Consider the following 19,313-nt stretch of genomic DNA (forward strand, 5'->3'; position numbering starts at 1 on the left):
GATTGCAGAGCTGCCCATGAGAAAGAAAAAGGCAGGGTGATTTCTGAGCCTTTATTCACATTGTCCTGCCCTCCACAGCCTCCTTCCACACACAGCCCAGAGCTGCAAATCAGCCTTCATCAGAGCAGGCAGGCAGGGAACCTAACACCCCCCAGCCCCTCCTGCAATGATTTAAATAGCTTTAACACTCTGATATTAAAGCAGACAGCAAAAAGCCCTTGAACTATGAGCCCTCACCAAAATGAAGCCAATATACATGATTTAAACAGCTTTAACACTCTGATATTACCAAAGACAGCAAAAACTCATCCTACAAATCCTCACCAAAAGTCGAGCCAATCTTCACCAGCACCTGTGGGCACGTGTTCTGCCCACTCAATAGCACCTTGGTGGTTTTTTCCAGTGGTGACAACGTGATCGATTTGTGTAAATTTGCTATGCCAGGGGCTGCAAGAGGTGCAGTCCTCTGGGTTAGTTTAGATTGAACGTGGAGTTTTGAACCCACTGAACTACTGTTGGTTTGTGGAGAAGCTGGTGGCCAGCACAAGGGTTTCCTTCTGCTGTGCTTGGTGGAGATGCATTGGTGAGGGGCTTGGATGAACTTCTGGTTCTCCCTGAGCATCTCCAGTTTAGTGCCAATAGAGATAAAGAAACAAAAACATTCAAATATACTCAGATCACAACAGAGGCTTCTCTGTCACCCAAAACTGACCTGCAGTGCTGAACGATTCAGCTCCTGGCCCAGCACCCAGCAGTCACCTTGGACCAGCTACTCCTGTGTCAAAAAATAACAGTGGTTTGGACTTACCTGCCCTCCTCTGCTGTGGGCTTGTGCCTGATTTCCCCATCATGATGTAACTTGAGCCTGTCATGCAGCTAAAGGAGTTGCCATTGCCATAGGGTGTGGTGAGATGTTTCTCAAACATCTCATGGAGGATGGGCTGACAGGAGCTGGAGGAAGAGGCTTGCACCATCACTGCCAGCACAGGGCTTCTTTAGAGAACAACCAGAGGTTTCCACAGCTGAGATGCTTTTCTTTTCAGAACACTGAAATCACTCACTCCACACTTTAAACGAAGACCTAAGAAAGAGCTCTCATGTGCTGAAGAAATGCCCAACACCAGAGACTGCAAAGACAGGACCAGCAGCAGCTCCATGATCCAGAGGCATCACCATGTTAGAGCTGTACCTAGCACAACACCCAGCCCATGCTGCAGCACCCCAGGGAACATTTGGCCCTCATCTCATCTCCTCAAGGTGCCAAACCCCATATGGTGCCCCATATATTCCCCTCCCCACCCGGCACACTGCCAGCAGCCTGTGCAAAGAAAGGGCAATGGAGTTTCACATTAGGAAATGCAATATTTGCACTGGATTAGGGTGAAGTTCTCAATTGTAGACACGTGGAAAACCTCACAAGACTTCTGCCTCCCTGGTGTTTGCTCTGTTTTATTTGGAGAGAATACCAGTTTTCACCTGACAGAAATTGAGAGATCAGTTAATAGAATTACCAAGAAGTGACATCCACTGAACACACTGACCCCAGCAGTTACTTATTATCCAAGCCACTAGCCATATAAATAGTTTGGATTGCATGCAGCACCATTTATGCCAGCAATTAGTACAATAAATGTCACTACTCAGACTAAAAACAGCACATCCACCCAAAATAACAGCAGATAGCAAGCTGATCCACTGGGTTTGAAAGCATCTTATAAAAACTATTTTTTAATTTTTTTATTTTTTTACTTCTTCCAGCCAGGAACCCATGCATTGAAAGAGAGCAACTGTCAAGACCAAAACCAGATGCAATCATTTAGAACTTTTTTGAAGTAACACCAATGAAGCAGCCCTTTCAAGGAATCTCAGCTGGATTTTTCTGCCCAGCCATAAAAATATCAAAGCAAAAGGTTCATATCCTCCTTTCTACTTACTTGTGGTTCTCATTTCTGAGAAGAATAAGGGGTGGCATTTATAACTTCACTGCAAGACAGGTGAACATTGAGGTCAGAGAATATAATTCCACATTGCTTCCAGTTATCACAATTCATCAATAAATCTTAAAAAATAAAAAATATTCACGCAGGAAATACAATTTATACATCACATTTCCACAATAATGCCTACTAAACTTCTCTCTGGGACCTTTGGGTGCAGACAGGTCTAACACAAGTCAGGTTCATCCAAATGTCACTGATGTTGAGGGGAATCACCTCATCACCCCAGTCCATAAATTGTTCAGGTTTTGCTGAGATCTTGAAGTATGAAGCAGTAATCATGAGGTCAGCTGGAGTTTTCTTTAAAAACATGAAAAGTCTGCTTTTGTACCCCTTGTGTGACCCTGAGGAAGCATTCAGGCAAGCAGAAGAGAAAGGGGTTTTGGTCAGGGTCTGTCAGGAGCTGAGCAATTCGCAGCTCCATCAGCTTCATCTGAGATTAAGTCCCACGCATCTTCTGCCACCTTAAAAAGGACAAAGAATTCACCAGGGACAACAAAGATCAATGATCTAAATCAGCCATTGGAGATGGGCAGAGGCTGGAGCCACTTCCTCCTGGCCACTCACAACTCACAGTCCTGTTGGACCTTTCCTTCCATCCCATTCCCTGCTCCATGCTGGAGGAACAACCACTTTTGCTCCACAGATGCTCCACAGCAGAACTCAGCTGATGAAGAGCTGAGCTTCCACCATCACTGGTTCCTTCCTCCCTTCAGACAAGAAAAGCAGCATTCCCCAGGGAATTCTCCACAGGAATTCCTCCAGAAGACCTCAGCTATGCCAGGCAAGCTGCCACCTGGCTGAGGACACAGGTTACACCAACCCCCAGCCAAGGCAGGAGCAGCTGTGATGCTGCTTTCCACTCCATTCCCTGGAGTCCCCTTAGCTGGAGCTCCCCAAATATCTCATTTTCAGAGAGATTTCAAATATCTCATTTCAAGTTCTTCTGCTGTGGTTCAAGGCAGGAGGGAGCAGCAGGAGAGCTTCTGCCCCCTGACACAAAAGCTGGAGTTAAGATCTCCCTCCCTTTGAGACAGCACTACTTATAGGAGGCTGAATTTGAGCATCACACTTGAATGAGTCTGGCAGGAAATGCACCTCAGGGGGTGAACACGGACTGGTACTATCTGCAGATCCAGTTTGCTTTTGTATTTGTCCTGGGTCCAGGTGGCTCAGACCGTGCCACATCTTGCTTTGACAGAGTGGTTTCTCACAGAGGGACCCCCACTTCACATGGGGCTCAACTCTCCTCCAACCAAACCAAACACCCTGAACTCACAACAGCAGCTGAAGTCAAAAGCAGAACAAATCCTCCCCGTTCCCTTTTTGAACGGGCTGTTTGATTACAGAGAAGAGAGTGAATTGCTGCTGCTATAGAAACAGCAGCCACCAACCTGCTCCACGCTTTGCTCTGGGCACTGCCTGGAGATTGTTCAGATCACTGATGTGCCACGGTCCACATTCAGCCACCAACCCACCCTAAAGGTCATTTGGAAGGCCACAAAAACATTGGAAAATATGAGCCCCTGCTCTCTCCTGAAACTCCTCAAGGCAGATGATACTTTTCTCCCACTACGAGGAGGCAGGAGGTGCTAAATACAGCATTGCCTAAGCCCGGTTTACTCCTGATTTCCTTGTAAGACAAAATTCATCCTAAACTTGGTGTTACTTACCCCACTTCTGCCTGGTTTAGGTGTGGGAAAGAGACTCAGTACCTCTGCATCAAACCTGGGGGTGAGAACATGACAAAACAACATTCAGAGCTCAAAGAGCAAACACCCAAATCCTCCTTCCCTCCCATGGGCTTTACCTGTTCTCCATCAGCTCTGCAGATCCCCAGGGTAATACTGTAAACCAGGGACTGCTGAGAAGTAAAGATACCAAAACAGTGATTACTATTCCACAGAAAACTTTAGTAGTGTTTTTTTTTTTTTCATAGAAATTGTTTTGCCAAGAACTATTTTAATAATGCAAAAAAAAAAAAAAAAAAAAAAAAATTGCTGAGCAACCAAGTGAAAAAAATGACTCTTTCCTTAGGAAAACCCCACTCACACTGTAAATTGCAGTAATTAAAAAGCAAACAAATAAAAGGCTGCACTTGTGCAGCAACTTGAAGATCAAAAGCTGTTAAAAACCAAACATTGATGTGTTTGCCAAGAGACATGTATACACATCAGACTAGTTCTTTCTGGTAATTGAATTTATTGCCAATATCTGACAAAGAAGTGAAAAGTTCTCATATTTCAATGGTTTAATTAGAGATGACCAATCTAGGTAATTTTTAATTAAATTTTTAGTAATTTTTAATAATTAATTTTTAATTTAATTTTTACCATACTTAAATTTCCATGCAAGCCAGTTGAAGGAAGTGGTTAAATCATTGGAAAAGGTGACTTTAGGATTGTTTCTATCCACATTTGCAGCCCAGACATCAGCAAAAGCAAAATCCTGATTCCCCAGGGCTGAGATTGGAGGCCACAGAAACCAGCTCAGGTAAGGAGGAATTTGACATTCACCTGGGTGATGTTTAGGTCAAAACCTCAGCAGCTTTCAGACACATGGTACAGGTCATGGCCTGGCTGAACACCTCTCCAGGGGCCAAGCCAACCATCTGCAGTGATAATTTAATCATTTTGCTCAGTCTAAAAAGAGGTTGTGCCAAAACCTGAACCAGCAAATGCTTCACAAGTAACAGAATCATCCCAAACACAAAATAGAAACATCCCAAGTTAAATTCAGGGCTTCTGCTTCAGGCTGCCACTGATGTGCCAGAGAGAGGCCATGTGGAGGCTGGAATTAAGAAAGAAAAACTCCTGGGAGTATCAGAAAGAATTAAAACATTTATTGGGCATAAATATATTACATATACACTACAGATACAGTTAAGTCTTACATACATAGTGTAGTATTTGCAAAATCTATACATTAAAATTGATATGGCAGTTTTAATACAATGCATATGAAATAGTCTAAAATTTACAATACAAGAAAACTTATGATTATTATTATTTTTTTTTTTTTTTTAAAGTTGAAAAGCTTGGAATGTATGTTCCCACAGTGAGGTAAAAACATTTTTATTTGTTTCAGTTTAAAGAACTGTGCAAGGAGAAGGTTCATACACATTCAGTTAGGGCACTTCTCAATCGTGACAGTGAATACTGAGCTACTGCAGCCAACAAACAGGATTAGAAAACATTTCAAGTTCATCGAGGCAGAACAATATAAAAAACATCTCTCTCCTTCCTTCAGGGTTTTAAATATTTAGTGTTTCATCCTACCTTTTGCTGCTGTTCATGATTTCCTTGAGAGCAGGGAGAGCCCTCGGATGCTGCTGGATGTAGGGGCAAAGAGAAGGCGTCAGCACAGGGTGGGGATGGAGATCAGGAAGGGTGTGAGACCTCTGATTTTATAATTAATGTACAAATGACAATTAAATCACTATGGCAGAAGATACAAACTATAAAAAGGTCAAATGAACTCAGGTAGGGCCTCTCCTACAGGTCACTGCAGAAGGAGCCTCAGGGCTGGCCTGGATGGTCTCATGAATGTGATTCTAAGGGGCACCAAAAAAATGAGCAGTGAGAGAAATGCTTCAGGTGTAACTGATTGCTTTTCTCTACACCTCTGCATGCTGCTTTTTTGGGAAGTATTTCAAACTTTCAAAATTGACCCAATCACCTAAAGCAAAGTGGGGTTTTTTTCTTTTTTTCTTTTTTTTTTTTTTCTTTTTTTTTATTAAAACGTTTTTTTTTTCTTTAAAAAAAAAAAAAGGTGTCAAGCTTGGATTTCATAGCAGCACTGCTGAAACAATATTCCAAAAATAAGAAAAAAGGGAATCTATTGAAATTTATATGTTTCCAAACTAGCAGTCTTTTAGTTCTTTTAAAAAATACACTATTTTTCCTCCATTCAAGACAGCTGTATATGCTTTGCTCACAAAATACAGATGCAAGGTCACAAAGCTTCGTATCACAAATAAATTTAAATAAGATGTAAATAAATTTGACGAGCCATGACTTTGGCAAAAACAAAAAAAATATATATTTAGCTCAATGCCATTAGTTTCCAAGGCTAAATTAAACTAATTATAGTCAATAACAAAATACAGAACATTTCTAATATTTGCTACATCTAAAGAGGCACACAGAATAATTCATTGATCTTAGCACTTTCTTTCCAGAGATGATTATGGTTTTGGATACATGTAAACGTTTGAATCACTGATAATGGGTTTTTTTTGGCATTTAATGTACTAGATGCTCCCATCTTCAAAAACACAAGAAAATGTAAGAAGATTAATACTAGGAATGCTGCCAGGTAAAAAGTTGATCTAAAGTACAACAGTATAAAACAGACAAAATATAACATGCTACTGGGAGGGTGGGGAGAGGGATTAGTACATAAGTACACTTTTTATTTTTTATTTTTTAATTTTTTTTTACAATAAATAAAAGATTGCACTGTAATTGGTATTTAAAGTACTGTATGCAGTATATAGTATAAATAAACCTAGAACAAAAATAATGTTTTTTCCCCATTACTTTGGTTAAGGGAATATTATGCTAGTACAGGACACTGGATCTTAGACGATGGAGACAGAGCACAAAATAGCCAGGACAAAAGCAAAACCAAGTAGCAAAAATATACAAAAACAAGAGGCAGGGAAATATACTGTGTCTGTTGCACCCTTTTGGAATCTATTTGCACCTCCAGCTCATTTATGTCCCTGAGGTACTCACACAACGTTGACTTCTTATAAATAATCCAATGACTGAAGAGTTAAAATTCTAGTATCTTGATGGATTAAAATGTGTATCTTGGAAGGGGCAGGCAGAAGGAGGGGGGGACATTCCCAACGTTCCCATCATCTGAATTTTGCCATGTACCAAGTTGTTTAAATTAGTCCTGTGGTAAAAATAGCACAGATTTTGAAAAAAAAATAGCACACATTTTGAAGTGTATTTAAAGTGAACAGACCTCATTTCTGATACCTCGAAAAATCTCCATAAAATAGGTACCCCCTCCAAAAAGAAAATTAATAAAAATTAAAAAAAAAAACCAGCCAAACAATCGACAGTAAGGTTTGTTTACATGGAGAGTAAATCTCACCTAATTCAGTAGAGGCAGTAAGCTGTCACCAGCTCCAATCATATAAATCAGGCTGAACATAATAGAATAATATCTAGTATTAGATTAGATTAGGAATAGTTATATACAGTGACAAACAGACAAGTTAAAGCAGCTTTTAAATAGCTGAACATGGGAATAACTAACTATTGCACAATGCCCTCTTACTTAAAATTACTGCTAGGAATCAAAATGGTAAAAAAAAAATATCTATAATGCTTCATAATTTATATGCAGTTTGGTTACTGATTTCTTATACAGGCAGTTTATAGTGTAAAAGTAACAATTAAAAAGGTTTTTTGACTGCAGGATACTGTTCCAATTTAAATGCACAAAACAGTTAAAATAGCAATTTATGTTTTATCTTAAAAAACCTGGGGCAAACGTAATGAGTAATTTATGGATAACACTGCTAATACTGTTCATGGAAAACCTGGTACTGTTGACTAACACTGTATTCTAGTCTTACCACTATCCACACTCGTGACTAATATTAAGGAGGAATGAGACAAAAAAAGTGACTCATGATTAAAATTTCCTAAATAGTAAGATAAAAGAAGAGACTGTAAGAACTTCGGTGAAAAAAGCAAACCAAAACAAAAAACAAACCAAAACAACGTTGAAAAGGCAAATTGGTGACAATTTTGAAACTGTGAAAGAAAAAAAAAAATAAAAAATCTTGCTTTTGGTATCTGGTTTGTGTGTTTCTCCAGTTTGACCACTTCCTAGTTTTGAATTTCAAAAAGGTGCATCAAAACACTGATTTATCTTTCTTCAAGCTAGAACCGTAAAAACAAGAAGTATATAAAACGTATGGTAGAACAAAAGGATTTTTTTTTTAAAAAAAGAGGAATATCTGAATAAATGTGTGGATTATAATGCGTAGCATTAGTTAAATTTGTATCTCAAACTCCCACTGAATTCTCTACTTCATAAAGAAGTATTGTAATATACAGGCGAAGAGAATCGACAAACTCGCAAAGCCAAGAACGATGAGGGCTGCAAACTGTTCATCAGTAGCAATCATGCTCTTGATTTTAGGATCATCCATGCTTCCCATTTCTCCTGCAAGCATGATCTCATTTCGTTGAAGCATAAAGGCAACAGATGGGCTGAAAGGGCCACTGAGCTCCTGTGAGGTATCCAAGCACCGGCGGCAGACGCAGACGCGAAAGCGATAGTCGGTGTTGACTTGAAGGCCTGAGATGTGGAATGTGGTCTCTTCTCCCTTGTACACCTGCAAAACAAAACAGGCAGCAGAGTCAGACACAAAGAGTAAGACAACCTCCTCCTCTCATGGCATCAAAGCATTCAAAAATGCTGCCATGTCATATTTTGCAAGGATCCGGGCCAGAAAGTTGGGTCAAGTCTGAGCCCTGTAAGGAAACACTGCTGCAGCTCCCAAGGGAGAACCTCAAGGGGTTTGGAAAGATAGAGGCATGTGGAGGAGCATGTTCAAGAGATGTTCAACCATCACCCAATCGTTTTGGTTGGAAAAGACCCATAAGATCATTGAGTCCAGCCATTAACCTAACTCTACCAAGTCCAGTCCACATCTCCAGGTCTTTTGAACATCTACAGGGATGTTGATTCAACTGCCCCCCTGGACAGCTTACTCCATGGTTTGATAACCCTTCCAGTGAAAAAGTTTCTCCTAGTATCTATTCTAAACCTCCCCTGGCACAACCTGGGAGTTGTGAGACAACCTCCTCTTGTCCTGTTGCTTGCTAATAGGGAGAAGAGACCAAACCCCCCTTGTACCATGAGAGGTCTCAATAGGGAGAGTTCAAAAAAGTCATCACACACAGGGACAGGCAAGGCTTCAGAAGACATCCTCATCTTTTGGGGTCATGACAAACACTCCAAGCATATTTCTGTGCTTTTCAAATGTGACTAAATGCCTAAAACATGTCTAGGACATAAGCACTGTGTTTGGCCCCAAACGGGGAGAAAACTTGAAAACTGAGGTTATTTGAAGACACTCACTGTATAAACATAAAATTGGTTTCAAGTATTATTTTAATATTCTCCTCACATGTCTCAAGAGTCAGCAGTTCTGCCAGAAATTACACTTGCAGAATTGTGGAAAAAAAAAAATATTATTAGGGTATATAAAAGCTGTGCTTGGGTGCATTGTGTTTGGTTCTTCAGCAACCCAAACCCATCCTGAATTTATGTGAATCAAATGTAGGTACTGCATGACTAAGAGAGCATGAGACACCATATGGGAAAAAAGAGAGAAAAAAAACTACCGAAGAAAGTTTTGAGATATAAATGGGAAGGGACTGGAAACGTTTATGAACTCTGAAAACAAATAAGCAGTCAACAATTTATATAATGAAAGGGTTGTTGAAAGTGGGGGTTTCATGAAATGAAGAAGATGTCACAAAAGTGCCTGGGTCTGCTGGAAAAAAAGTACAAGTCCTGAACTTCAGATACATTTTACTTTGCTCCTTTATCTGATTTCCTTCTCCTTGCTGCAGGAGAAAAAGTCTAAGAGCATCACTCTCAGGGTGACAAGAGGGAAATTCAACCTGAGCTGATAGAGGACTTCCTATGGAGTAAAAAATGCAGGAGGGGGAAAAAAAAAAAAGACACATTCTCAGCTAAATACCACTTGAAGAGTCCAGCTTTCCTACTCATGAGTGTCCCTGTGACTTACCCCTCAGCTAAAAAGCCAGTTCCTGATTTCTTGAGAGGGTCAGGGGCAAAAGATGAAGGTTTTTCAGTAATTCTCTCCTTTTCTTTTAAACTTGCAAAGTTTTTCCATATAGAGTTTGAGTAAGGGTGAGATCCAGACTTTCCGGACCAAGTGCAAGTCCTCTACCTGACTCATGTTTCTTGTGCCCAGGGCATAAGTCAAGCAACAACGTGTAACCAAAATGATTTTACCTTCCTCAAATAGCTCAGCATTCACAGGATGTTCCCTCTGGCTCAAGTGAGAAAAATACAACAAATCCATCCTGGAAACCTCTGCTATTAACCACAGCCCTGCACTGTTGCCTTTCCTGCTGCCTTTGCATCTCCAATGCCAATGAGAAGTGAGTGATTAAATCCCAGAAATACAGTAACTGCAGGGAAAACAAAACTGCAAATGCCATGGAAATAATGTGAAGGCTGAGTCAGCTGTTTGCAACGTGCAGCTCATCTCAGGAATGTCCCTGCTGCTCCCTTTGCACTGGTAACACCTCCCTGGGGTGGGCAGCTGCCCTCCACCTACTCCATCATCATCATCAAAGCTTCATCTAGTAGGTGGTTAATACTTCAGTTTGCTCCCAAATATAAAATGATCATGTAAAGAAAAGCTGGGTGCATTTGGCTTGTAAATGTAGGTTCAGCAAGTAACTAAAAAAGGATGTGTTTTTCTACAGGACCACAGTCAAGATTCTTCTACTTGGAGGACTTGTCTAACTCCCATTTCTTTGACATAGTAACTCAGAGCACCTATTCTTACAAAACATCTCTAAGTGAGGTATGTTTTCTGGTTATGTAATATTAATTTAATTTCAAAAATGTATAATGAGAAGAGTTCTGCGTGTCTTTGCCATAAATGAACCTTTGCAACCAATATGACCACCTCTAAACCAAAATAAAGATCCAATAAAATCCAAATAATGACATTTAACAAAAATTTTACAATCTAATCTTAAAAAATGGCATTTCAGAGATACTAGGGATAGGATATATGCAACCTGTCTTTGCACTGAAAAAAATCTGTCCAGTTAATTGCTTTTGCACTTGTTTTGTTCTGTCAGGGTGGTCAATAGCAGTGTAACTGGAGGCTAAGTTTGGCTGAATCAAAGATCTGTATCTTCATTACAATCTAATAAATATAGATGACCAAGTTCACTCAAGCCAACTGGTCAACAGCACTTCTCAGAAAAAGGACAGACAGGCAAGTGAGGGAAGAGTGCATGGTTGAATCCAAAAAATAGTCAAAAGTACACCAAATACATCAATTAATATTCACTAATTCTGAAGAATTAAACATGTCCTGCACTGGAGCTAGGAAGGTGGTGGGGATTTTCCTGCTTTCATTGTTCTGATGGGTATTTAGCATCAGAGGATCTATATCCTTTCTCAGTAGTAGGTAAAAAATTACTGTGCTTAATTAGCATCCCCTTTGAGAGCAGCCCCTGCATTCCCCCCCAGCAGAGATGCAGTGAGCACCTTGGGGACAGTCCTGGCTCCAGCCCCAGGTTGCAGAAGCACCTTAGGACCAGGCTAAGCCAGGGCAGGATGCTCTCAGCACAAAGAGAAACTATTGGCTGTGAACATATACACAACAGAGAGGGAAAAAAAAAATTATTAGTTTCACAATTATGTAAAAGGTCTTTAAACTTGCTAGGCAAATATTAGATCACATACAACTGGGTTTTTTTTTTTGTTTTTTTTTTTTTAATATATATAGCACTTTACGCTTGGGCCAACAAGTCAAAGCAAAGTGGCTATGCAATTTATCAGTCTCAGTTCCAAAAAGCAGCTTTTCTGTTCAGGTACCTGAGACCATAATAAAAACATGATGAGCTTTTTGCCTCAATGAAAATATCATCATCAGTAATCAACTGCTGCTGAAGCCTCTTATGGAATTTGCTTCTATTGATCAAGCCAGACAGCTCAGAGAACCCCTGTAGCCAAGTATTTCTCAATTTCACCAACATCATTAAATAATTCCAAACCATCACCCTCTATTCCAAACAATAAAAATGACAGCCCCGATGCTCTTTAAGTGACGTGATGGAAAGTGCAAGATAACTTTATCTGCTTGTTGTACCCCACTGCAATGACCAGGTTTAATAATGATTAAAGGTTTAATAATGATTAAAAAGCCCATTTTGTGTGGTGATAAGAAGATCAAGAATCAGAGGCAGAAAGCATGGAAGGTTCAGTTTCTTCTGAGTTACCTGACAGATTGCTCTTTATCAAACTGTCTGGGCTTATTATTTTATCCAGACTCAAAATCAGCTTCCCTGGCTCCACTGTGAGATGCTCATCAGCCCTTTGGAGTTGTGGGGACACCTGGCTCCTAAACAAGGGATATCAGAGTCCCTGGATCACCTCCCATGGGGTGGGCAGCCCCAGAAAACTCTGAAGAAAGGAAATTCTTTGCTCTGTCTCATGACACCAAATTGGCACCAGGAGGCAGAGAAAATACTCAAGGCAAGCAGCACTAATAATAAATGCCAACACACACTGTACAGTTATGCTGTGTTTTGGCATGCAACCAGTACAAGGGCCTTTGGTTTGCTACTTAAAATAGAAAAGGAAAAACAATTTTTTGCTGATTTAGACAAATTAATGTTGCACTGAATATGCTTTCGAGATGCTGTGTCTACAGAGGCTGAAACAAAGAAAAATCAGTAAGGGAAAAAAAACTTTGAGGGTCCCAATCAGGAGCTGCCTCTATGAAGAAGCTGGGAGCTTCTGTAAAAACTCAAGCAAGAGACCCCTCAGTAGGGTCAGGCTTCACAAGAATCATAGAATTCTTTCAGTGACCTTTAAGATCATTCAGTCTAACCATTAATGTAGATAAATTAACATCTTCAACAGAACACCCTGAAGGTACTTTTTTGATTTCCTTTACTGCTGGGCTTTTTCACACCATAATTTTGTAACTGCAAAGATTAAGCCATCATGGACATGAAACCATGCCCACTTCTCCCCATGGACACCCAGAACATTTTAAGCACTGAAGTTATGCTTACTAAAGCTGTCTGGGGAGGTTACCCATCAAGGCTACTTTGTAAATCAGGCAACAGCAAAACAGGTCCACTTATCCCCTTATTGCTCACAAAGCACACAAAGGTTTTACTACCTGTACCAGCACCAAAAATGTTTCCCAACAAAAACAAGAGTTAGGTTTCTGAACCTCTAGCTGCCTCATCAAATGTCTTGTATTTATTTATGCTGGTTTTGGAAACTAAATAATGCACAATCCAACTCAAAAATATACTGAAAAGGAGTAGAGGGGGTTGCAAAGCCCCTTAGCCACATTTTTAAGAACTGAATTGAAGGTTTAAGTAAGAAAATGCATGGAGAGGTGGAAAGGAGGGGAGACACTGCAGCCATGCCCTGTGGCAACAATACCACCTAACTGCATTTTTGGTTGGCCCACCCTGGGCCAACAACCTGCCAGCCTCTGACAAATGCTGTTCCCAGAGTGTAGTCTTGCTCATTATTATCTCATTTTAATATAAAAACCACACCTCCACCCCTAAAGTTACCCACCTCCAAGGTGCGACCACCCCTCACGGAGGCTGAGCACTGATTTTTTTGTAGCCTATACCTTTAAACATGAAGTGAGAGAACTTCACACCAATCACAATAAAAATATGCATGACCAGAGTCACTCAAACTCCATCAGGTAAAACAGTATAAAAATAGTTAGTAGGGGGCAGATATTAGGGAAGATACCATCACAGGGAAGGACACCCCCGACCTCTGGGACCAGGCGATGGGCTGAGCCTCTCTTCACCCCAGTGGGACACTTTTGGGTGAACACTATTGTACCCCTTTAACTCTTCAGAGTCTCTTTAACAGCTTAAATCTTTACATCCACAATAAATCACCCTATTCATTAATCTTGTGGTAAGAGTGTGACCGAATTCCAGTGCATGTCCATGGTAATTTCTTTACTAGTGGGGTCTTAGTAGTGCATCCAGACCCTTGTTTTCTGGCCTACTAAAGGTGAAGTGGAATATAAGCCCAGCCACTCCCAGCTCCTTTAATGTCTGAGGGTCTGCTGGATTGCAAGATTTTTTTTTTTTTCTGCCAAGTTTCATTACTCGCTTTCACACAACAGTGATAGAAGAAATAAAATGAAAATAAAAGATCTCGTTGTGAACAAGCTGGGCTGTCTCAGGTGCTCTGGGGAAATGTCCACTTGTGATCTCTAATAAATATAGCTTAAAAAAAAAAAGATCAGCTATACTTCATTCACTTTGTTTCCATGGAACAAGAAGGACACAAGTTTTGGGGGTGCAGCTGATGTACATAAAGCAGCTGCACATCCATCCATTGAAATCTTAGACAGGAATGGGGTTTGCTGAACAGAGCCCTTAGAAGGTTTGTACTTGACTGCAACCCTTGATGGTGGGTCTTGAAATTGTCTTAGTGAATGAGCAAGACAATCTGGATGCACTACTTCACCCTCAGCTAAGGGTTAGCACCAGCCAGTTCAGTAGAAATCATGGGTGGGCAGAACTGTAACTTTTCCTAGGTTAGTTCAGCTAGGCAGAATGATTAACTGTGGACAGAGTGCAAATCACTCCAATAAGCTAATGATGCTCTATATACTTCCTCTGGGGAGAAAACAACCTATTACAACCCTTAATTTTGACTCAGCCTTTACCCAAGGTCATGATGCAGCACTGTAGGGGGTAATTCAACACAGTCCAAAGCAGCAGCACAGCAAATGCTCAAACCCATTTCCATTATATCATCAATTTAGCAATATCAAAATGAGAGCACTTTCCTACCTGCTTGTATTCAGATTCTCTTCCAACCAGTACCTGCAGAACGTACCCAACAGGATCTCCCTTCATGGGTGGGACAGTTTCCCAGGTAATTTCACAAGAGTTTCCTCCCAGCTGTGTCACTCGAGGGGCTACAATAAAAAAAATGCATTAATATTTAATAAAAAGTCTGCATTGGAACCTTGTACAGCTTCTGCATGCTGTAATATATATATGAGAACATTTTTAAGAGAGAACTTCAGGACAACACTGGGCACATAATCTGTACTCTATTTATGTGGCCAAAAATCCAGTTACCACTGGAAGAAAGAAGTAAAACTGGGGTGGGATTTTTAAGTCACTCAAAAGTCACATTCACTTCAGGACAGTCTTGACTCAGCATTCTGGAGGTATTAAACAATAATAAACACCATCCACTGAAAACTGGGTGACTTTAGAGCTGATTAACAAGCTCCTATGAAGTTTACTGTGGTTCCCAGGTCGTTCCTGCAGAATTGCTGGAGCATCTCTCATCTGTCAGCTGTGTGAGCTGCTAGAAAAGGGGATGTGATAAAACACTTTGCACTTTTAAAATTCAATTGCAGAGCTGTGCACTGATCTTTTCCAAGCAGAAGCCAGTGCACAAATTACAGTGGCAATAACAAAAGTAGCTGTTTTGTGAAGTTCTGAGCAAACACCTGTGTCAGGGAGACATCTGTGTATTCCTCCTATGCTACATGCTATTGAAAGAGGAAATAATATCAAATGTTGTATTCAGGAAAAGTAGGAGAATGAATGGGAGAAGAGAAGCTAAATAATCTCCTGTAGTATAGACCAAGTCCAGCCTGGGAAGCAAAAGTACAGGAATAATTTTCAAGGCTTGGATGTGTAGCTAATTGTGAGCCTGACACTGAGATAATCAGACCTGCTGTTTCCAGCCAGGCTTAGGCTAGAGTGCTAGAACTCTAAGAAATTCAATTTATCAGTTGTTACAGTGCTGACATCCTTGGGAGAGGATCTCTCCCCATGGCAGAAGTCACTGCATGATGCCCAAGGGCCAGCAGGTGGGGCAGCCCCACAGGGCATGGCAGGGGCAGCATCTTTCTGGGTGCAAGGAAGCATCTGCCACTGGAAGGCACCAAAACAGCTGTGACAGCATCCAGGGGCCACTGATCTCTTTATAAGACAGAGCAAGTGAGCACATGGCCAAAAAAAAAAAAAAAACAACAAAAAAACCCAAAAACCAAAAAAAACCCCCAACAACTGGGAGAATCAAAGCACTGAACACTTAAGTGAGTGCTTTAACATGTGCACGTGCAAGTACATGAGCTTGTTAAAGGCAATGCAGATTCCCAGCCCTACCAAAACAGACAACAGGAGAGTCTCTCAAGAAGCAAATGCTGCTGCTGCATACATTATAGGAATTTCAGACTAACTCGTTACCACCCAAGAGGAACATATGAATAATTCTCAGACCCAAATGTAATCAATAACCATTTGTTTCTCTCTGCACATCTGTTTGTGTTGAGAGACTGATAATAAATGCCTTCATCTCAGCTGCCAACAATGTTCTCAACTATTTTCCCTCCTCTTTCCATCCCTTGCCCTGTGATACACGTAGTTTTTTTTGTCTGCTACCAAACACTGCCATTAACAATAATGCTATAATGCTTAACAGGTCTTTTTCCCCTGTAGCATTAACTCCCAATGGCAGCATTCACTAACACAGAGGGTTTTGTGCCCTTTTTTCCCTTACAACCAGAGTTTTGCCATGTACCTGTGGTCCCAGCCCACACCTGACCTGGGATTTGCAGCATATCCTCAGTGCTCAATATTCAGTCCAGGGGCTGAGTGAGTCACATTTAACAAGAACTAAACAGCCAGGCAGGGAGTTGAAAACAAAAACCCAGGTGAGAGCTAAATTTAATAAAAATGGATTTCTGTCCAACAAAATGAAAATGTGGCTGCAGTGCATGCCAGCATCCCTTGGCTGCTTTTATCCCCTTGGTGCAGCTGAGACGAGCAATGACACCAGGGACTCAGCATCCACAGCTGACCAGTGCCTCTGCTCAGGCACTTTCTGCACCTCCAGAAATACACACAAGGAGCAGAAAACCTGCCCTCATGGCTCCTCAGTTCTAAGCTCTCTAATTTAAAAAATCTCTCTCATTTTAAAAGCATTAGGGAAACCTAAAGAGCAAGAAGAGATTTTGCCTTTGGCTCCGAGTGTGGGGAGGGTTTGTTTTGCTTTGCCAAGAGAATTCAGCTTGCTGGAGATTTTCTTATTTATGGTGTATGTTGGGTCAGACTGGTCTTAAAACTGAATTCAGAGTGATAGAAATGGGGCTGCTTTCAGTCGCCAGAAAAAGATACTTTTAAATACTGTATTTATATACATCTATCCATAAATATGACACTGCCAGGGGGATGCTGGTCACATCAGGCTTGGCAAAACCTCCTCCTGTTGCCTGCTGGGTGTGCAGAAGGTTTCCCATGGGTCTCAATGCTGTTCCCTATGGAGCTGGTCAGGAAAAACCCTGTTGAGCTGATCCTTTCCATGATGGACTTGTTTAGCCACGTGTGATGCCGTTGCTTCTTTGGTCTTCTCTGGTTTCAGGTGTAGATAAACTGAGAGCTGGTGGCATTTGAGTTGTTCTGTTTTTCTCTAGCCACCTTTTCACTTGCTTCTTTGCCAACTTAAAGATGCTAAAGCTGTGAAGCACATCCTCCCTGCTATCATCACCTTCACCAGCCTGGCTCATCTTGCACAAGCTCCTGTTGCTTTGCTGGGTATCACTTCTCACAACTGAATTAGGGAAAAGTCGCTGCTGGGTAAGAATATTTTGTCCTCCAACTTGATATCAATCCCATACAGATATCTTCTCCCAAAAACAGCACGAAGCCCAGCAGATATCCAGATCCAGGTAGAACTGAAGGTGGGATCCTCACACATGCTGATTTCAGAGGCGGATCTCCCAATTTTCTTGTGCTCCAGAGTGGTTCTTCTCAGGGGTGATTCAGAGCAGCTAATTCCCTGTAATCAGGGAAGTTACACCCCAGCAATGTTTTCCCTTCTCTAAATCTTTGACCAGGAATGGTGTGAAAATCACCAAAGCCAGATTTTAAATAGAGTGGAACAAAGGAAACCTCTGTGACAAGCCCACAGCTTCTGCTTCTCTCAGTAAATGACTGGCACTGCTTGGCAGGGGATTTTCAAGCTCAGGGGAATAAAAGGTGCATCTGATTTCAGCTCAGCTCACCTCTTGCCAATACAGCAAATCCACTGCCTTGGTAATAGTTCTCCTTGGGAGGAGGGAGCAAAATTACTTAGGCCACAATTTACACACAGTAAAAGACGTTAGATGCTCTAAAAACTTAATTTAATTAGGCCTTTTGTTCTTCTAGGGAAACATGCACAAAGTGAGGTAAAGAACCCAATGCTTTATGCATGTGAATTAAAATTATTGATTTTAGAAATCAAAGGGAAAATACACTCCAAAGTGCTACACTGAACATTACCTAAGCAACTTAAAAACCAATATTCAACTTCATTAACACGTTGGTACGTACAGAAACACACAAACAGCACAAACTGATTTTTCATGTTATTATGTTGTTATTGCATACTTAAGTTAACCCTTACAAACTCAGCACATACTTACCAATTACTTAAATAATTATGTTACTAAGTGCATGTAAAAAAACCCCAAATTATAACATACCTTTGATTGCAGGGGGGACTGACTTAGTTGTGCAGAAGGTAGATATTTCTGAGAAAGGTCCCTCCCCAGCATCATTCACTGCCTGTATTCTGAATGAGTAACAAGTAGATTCTGTCAGCCTTTGTATTTTGTACGTATGACTTGGTCCCCTATAAATTGGAATAAACCTGCAAACAATAAAAATGAGAACATGTAGTTAACACTGGAGGGGCACTGGCATTTCTGGCTTATTCCACATATCAGTGCAAGGTACCCACAAAGTGAAAATAAGCACAGTGTGCTCTGGAGAGCTGATAAAGTATTATCAAAATGGTGTGTTATTAGCACACTAACAACAAATTCATAGTCTAGGGAAAGCAGAAGCTCACTGTATCTGTTGCAACTAATAATTACCTTGCAAAAGGACTATGTGAATTATTATAAAACATCTGTCAATGGATTTCCTACTACCTAGTAAGCAAACTGCATCCCAACCTCTGTTCTGCTACAATACACCACATGTGCTGCTTTTTAAAAAATATGCTTAAAATAAGATTAACACTTCACATCTTTTATTGCTTGATTTGGACTTTTTTTGCATATTAATACTCAAAGGCCCCACGTGACACTCATCCATGCCATCTTATGCCAGAGTAGCTCTATTTATGTCAGCATATATGGGTTGTGTGACATATGGGTAATATATTACACATTTCTCAAGAGTCCCCAGACTGAAGACAGCCAAACAGCAAAGACAGGCAGAGATTCAGAGAGAACACCTGGTGGTCTCTAAGGGAAAAGGCAGAGGAGAAGCATGATCCTAGCAAGGAGGAGCTGAATGATGGAAAGGGATGGCAGTAGCAATGGGACACCTGTACCAATAGCTCTGCCCCACAGCAAGCTGACAAGAAGAAAAGGACAGGACATGAAGGAAGTGACTTCCAAAACCCATCCAAGCATCAGCACACACAAACTTGTCCAACAATGTCATGTGGAACAAAATCAATGTCACAATCTAACAGACAAAACAAAAC

General features: G+C 40.9%; 1 protein-coding gene across 1 annotated transcript in view; it reads right to left on the minus strand.

Moving 5' to 3' along the window:
- Positions 1-5,733: 5,733 nt before the first annotated feature.
- FNDC3B (fibronectin type III domain containing 3B) overlaps positions 5,734-19,313 on the minus strand; it is a 184,435-nt gene continuing 170,855 nt past the window's right edge. Inside the window, exons 24-26 of the mRNA XM_071752654.1 lie at positions 18,301-18,467; positions 14,603-14,730; positions 5,734-8,361 (exon numbers count right to left, since the gene is read on the minus strand). Of these exons, the coding sequence (XP_071608755.1) occupies positions 8,050-8,361; positions 14,603-14,730; positions 18,301-18,467 (607 nt within the window). The 3' untranslated portion in view covers positions 5,734-8,049. The remainder of the gene's footprint in view (positions 8,362-14,602; positions 14,731-18,300; positions 18,468-19,313) is intronic.

The sequence above is a fragment of the Heliangelus exortis genome, chromosome 9 (genome assembly GCF_036169615.1).
Source record: "Heliangelus exortis chromosome 9, bHelExo1.hap1, whole genome shotgun sequence".
NCBI lineage: Eukaryota > Metazoa > Chordata > Aves > Apodiformes > Trochilidae > Heliangelus > Heliangelus exortis.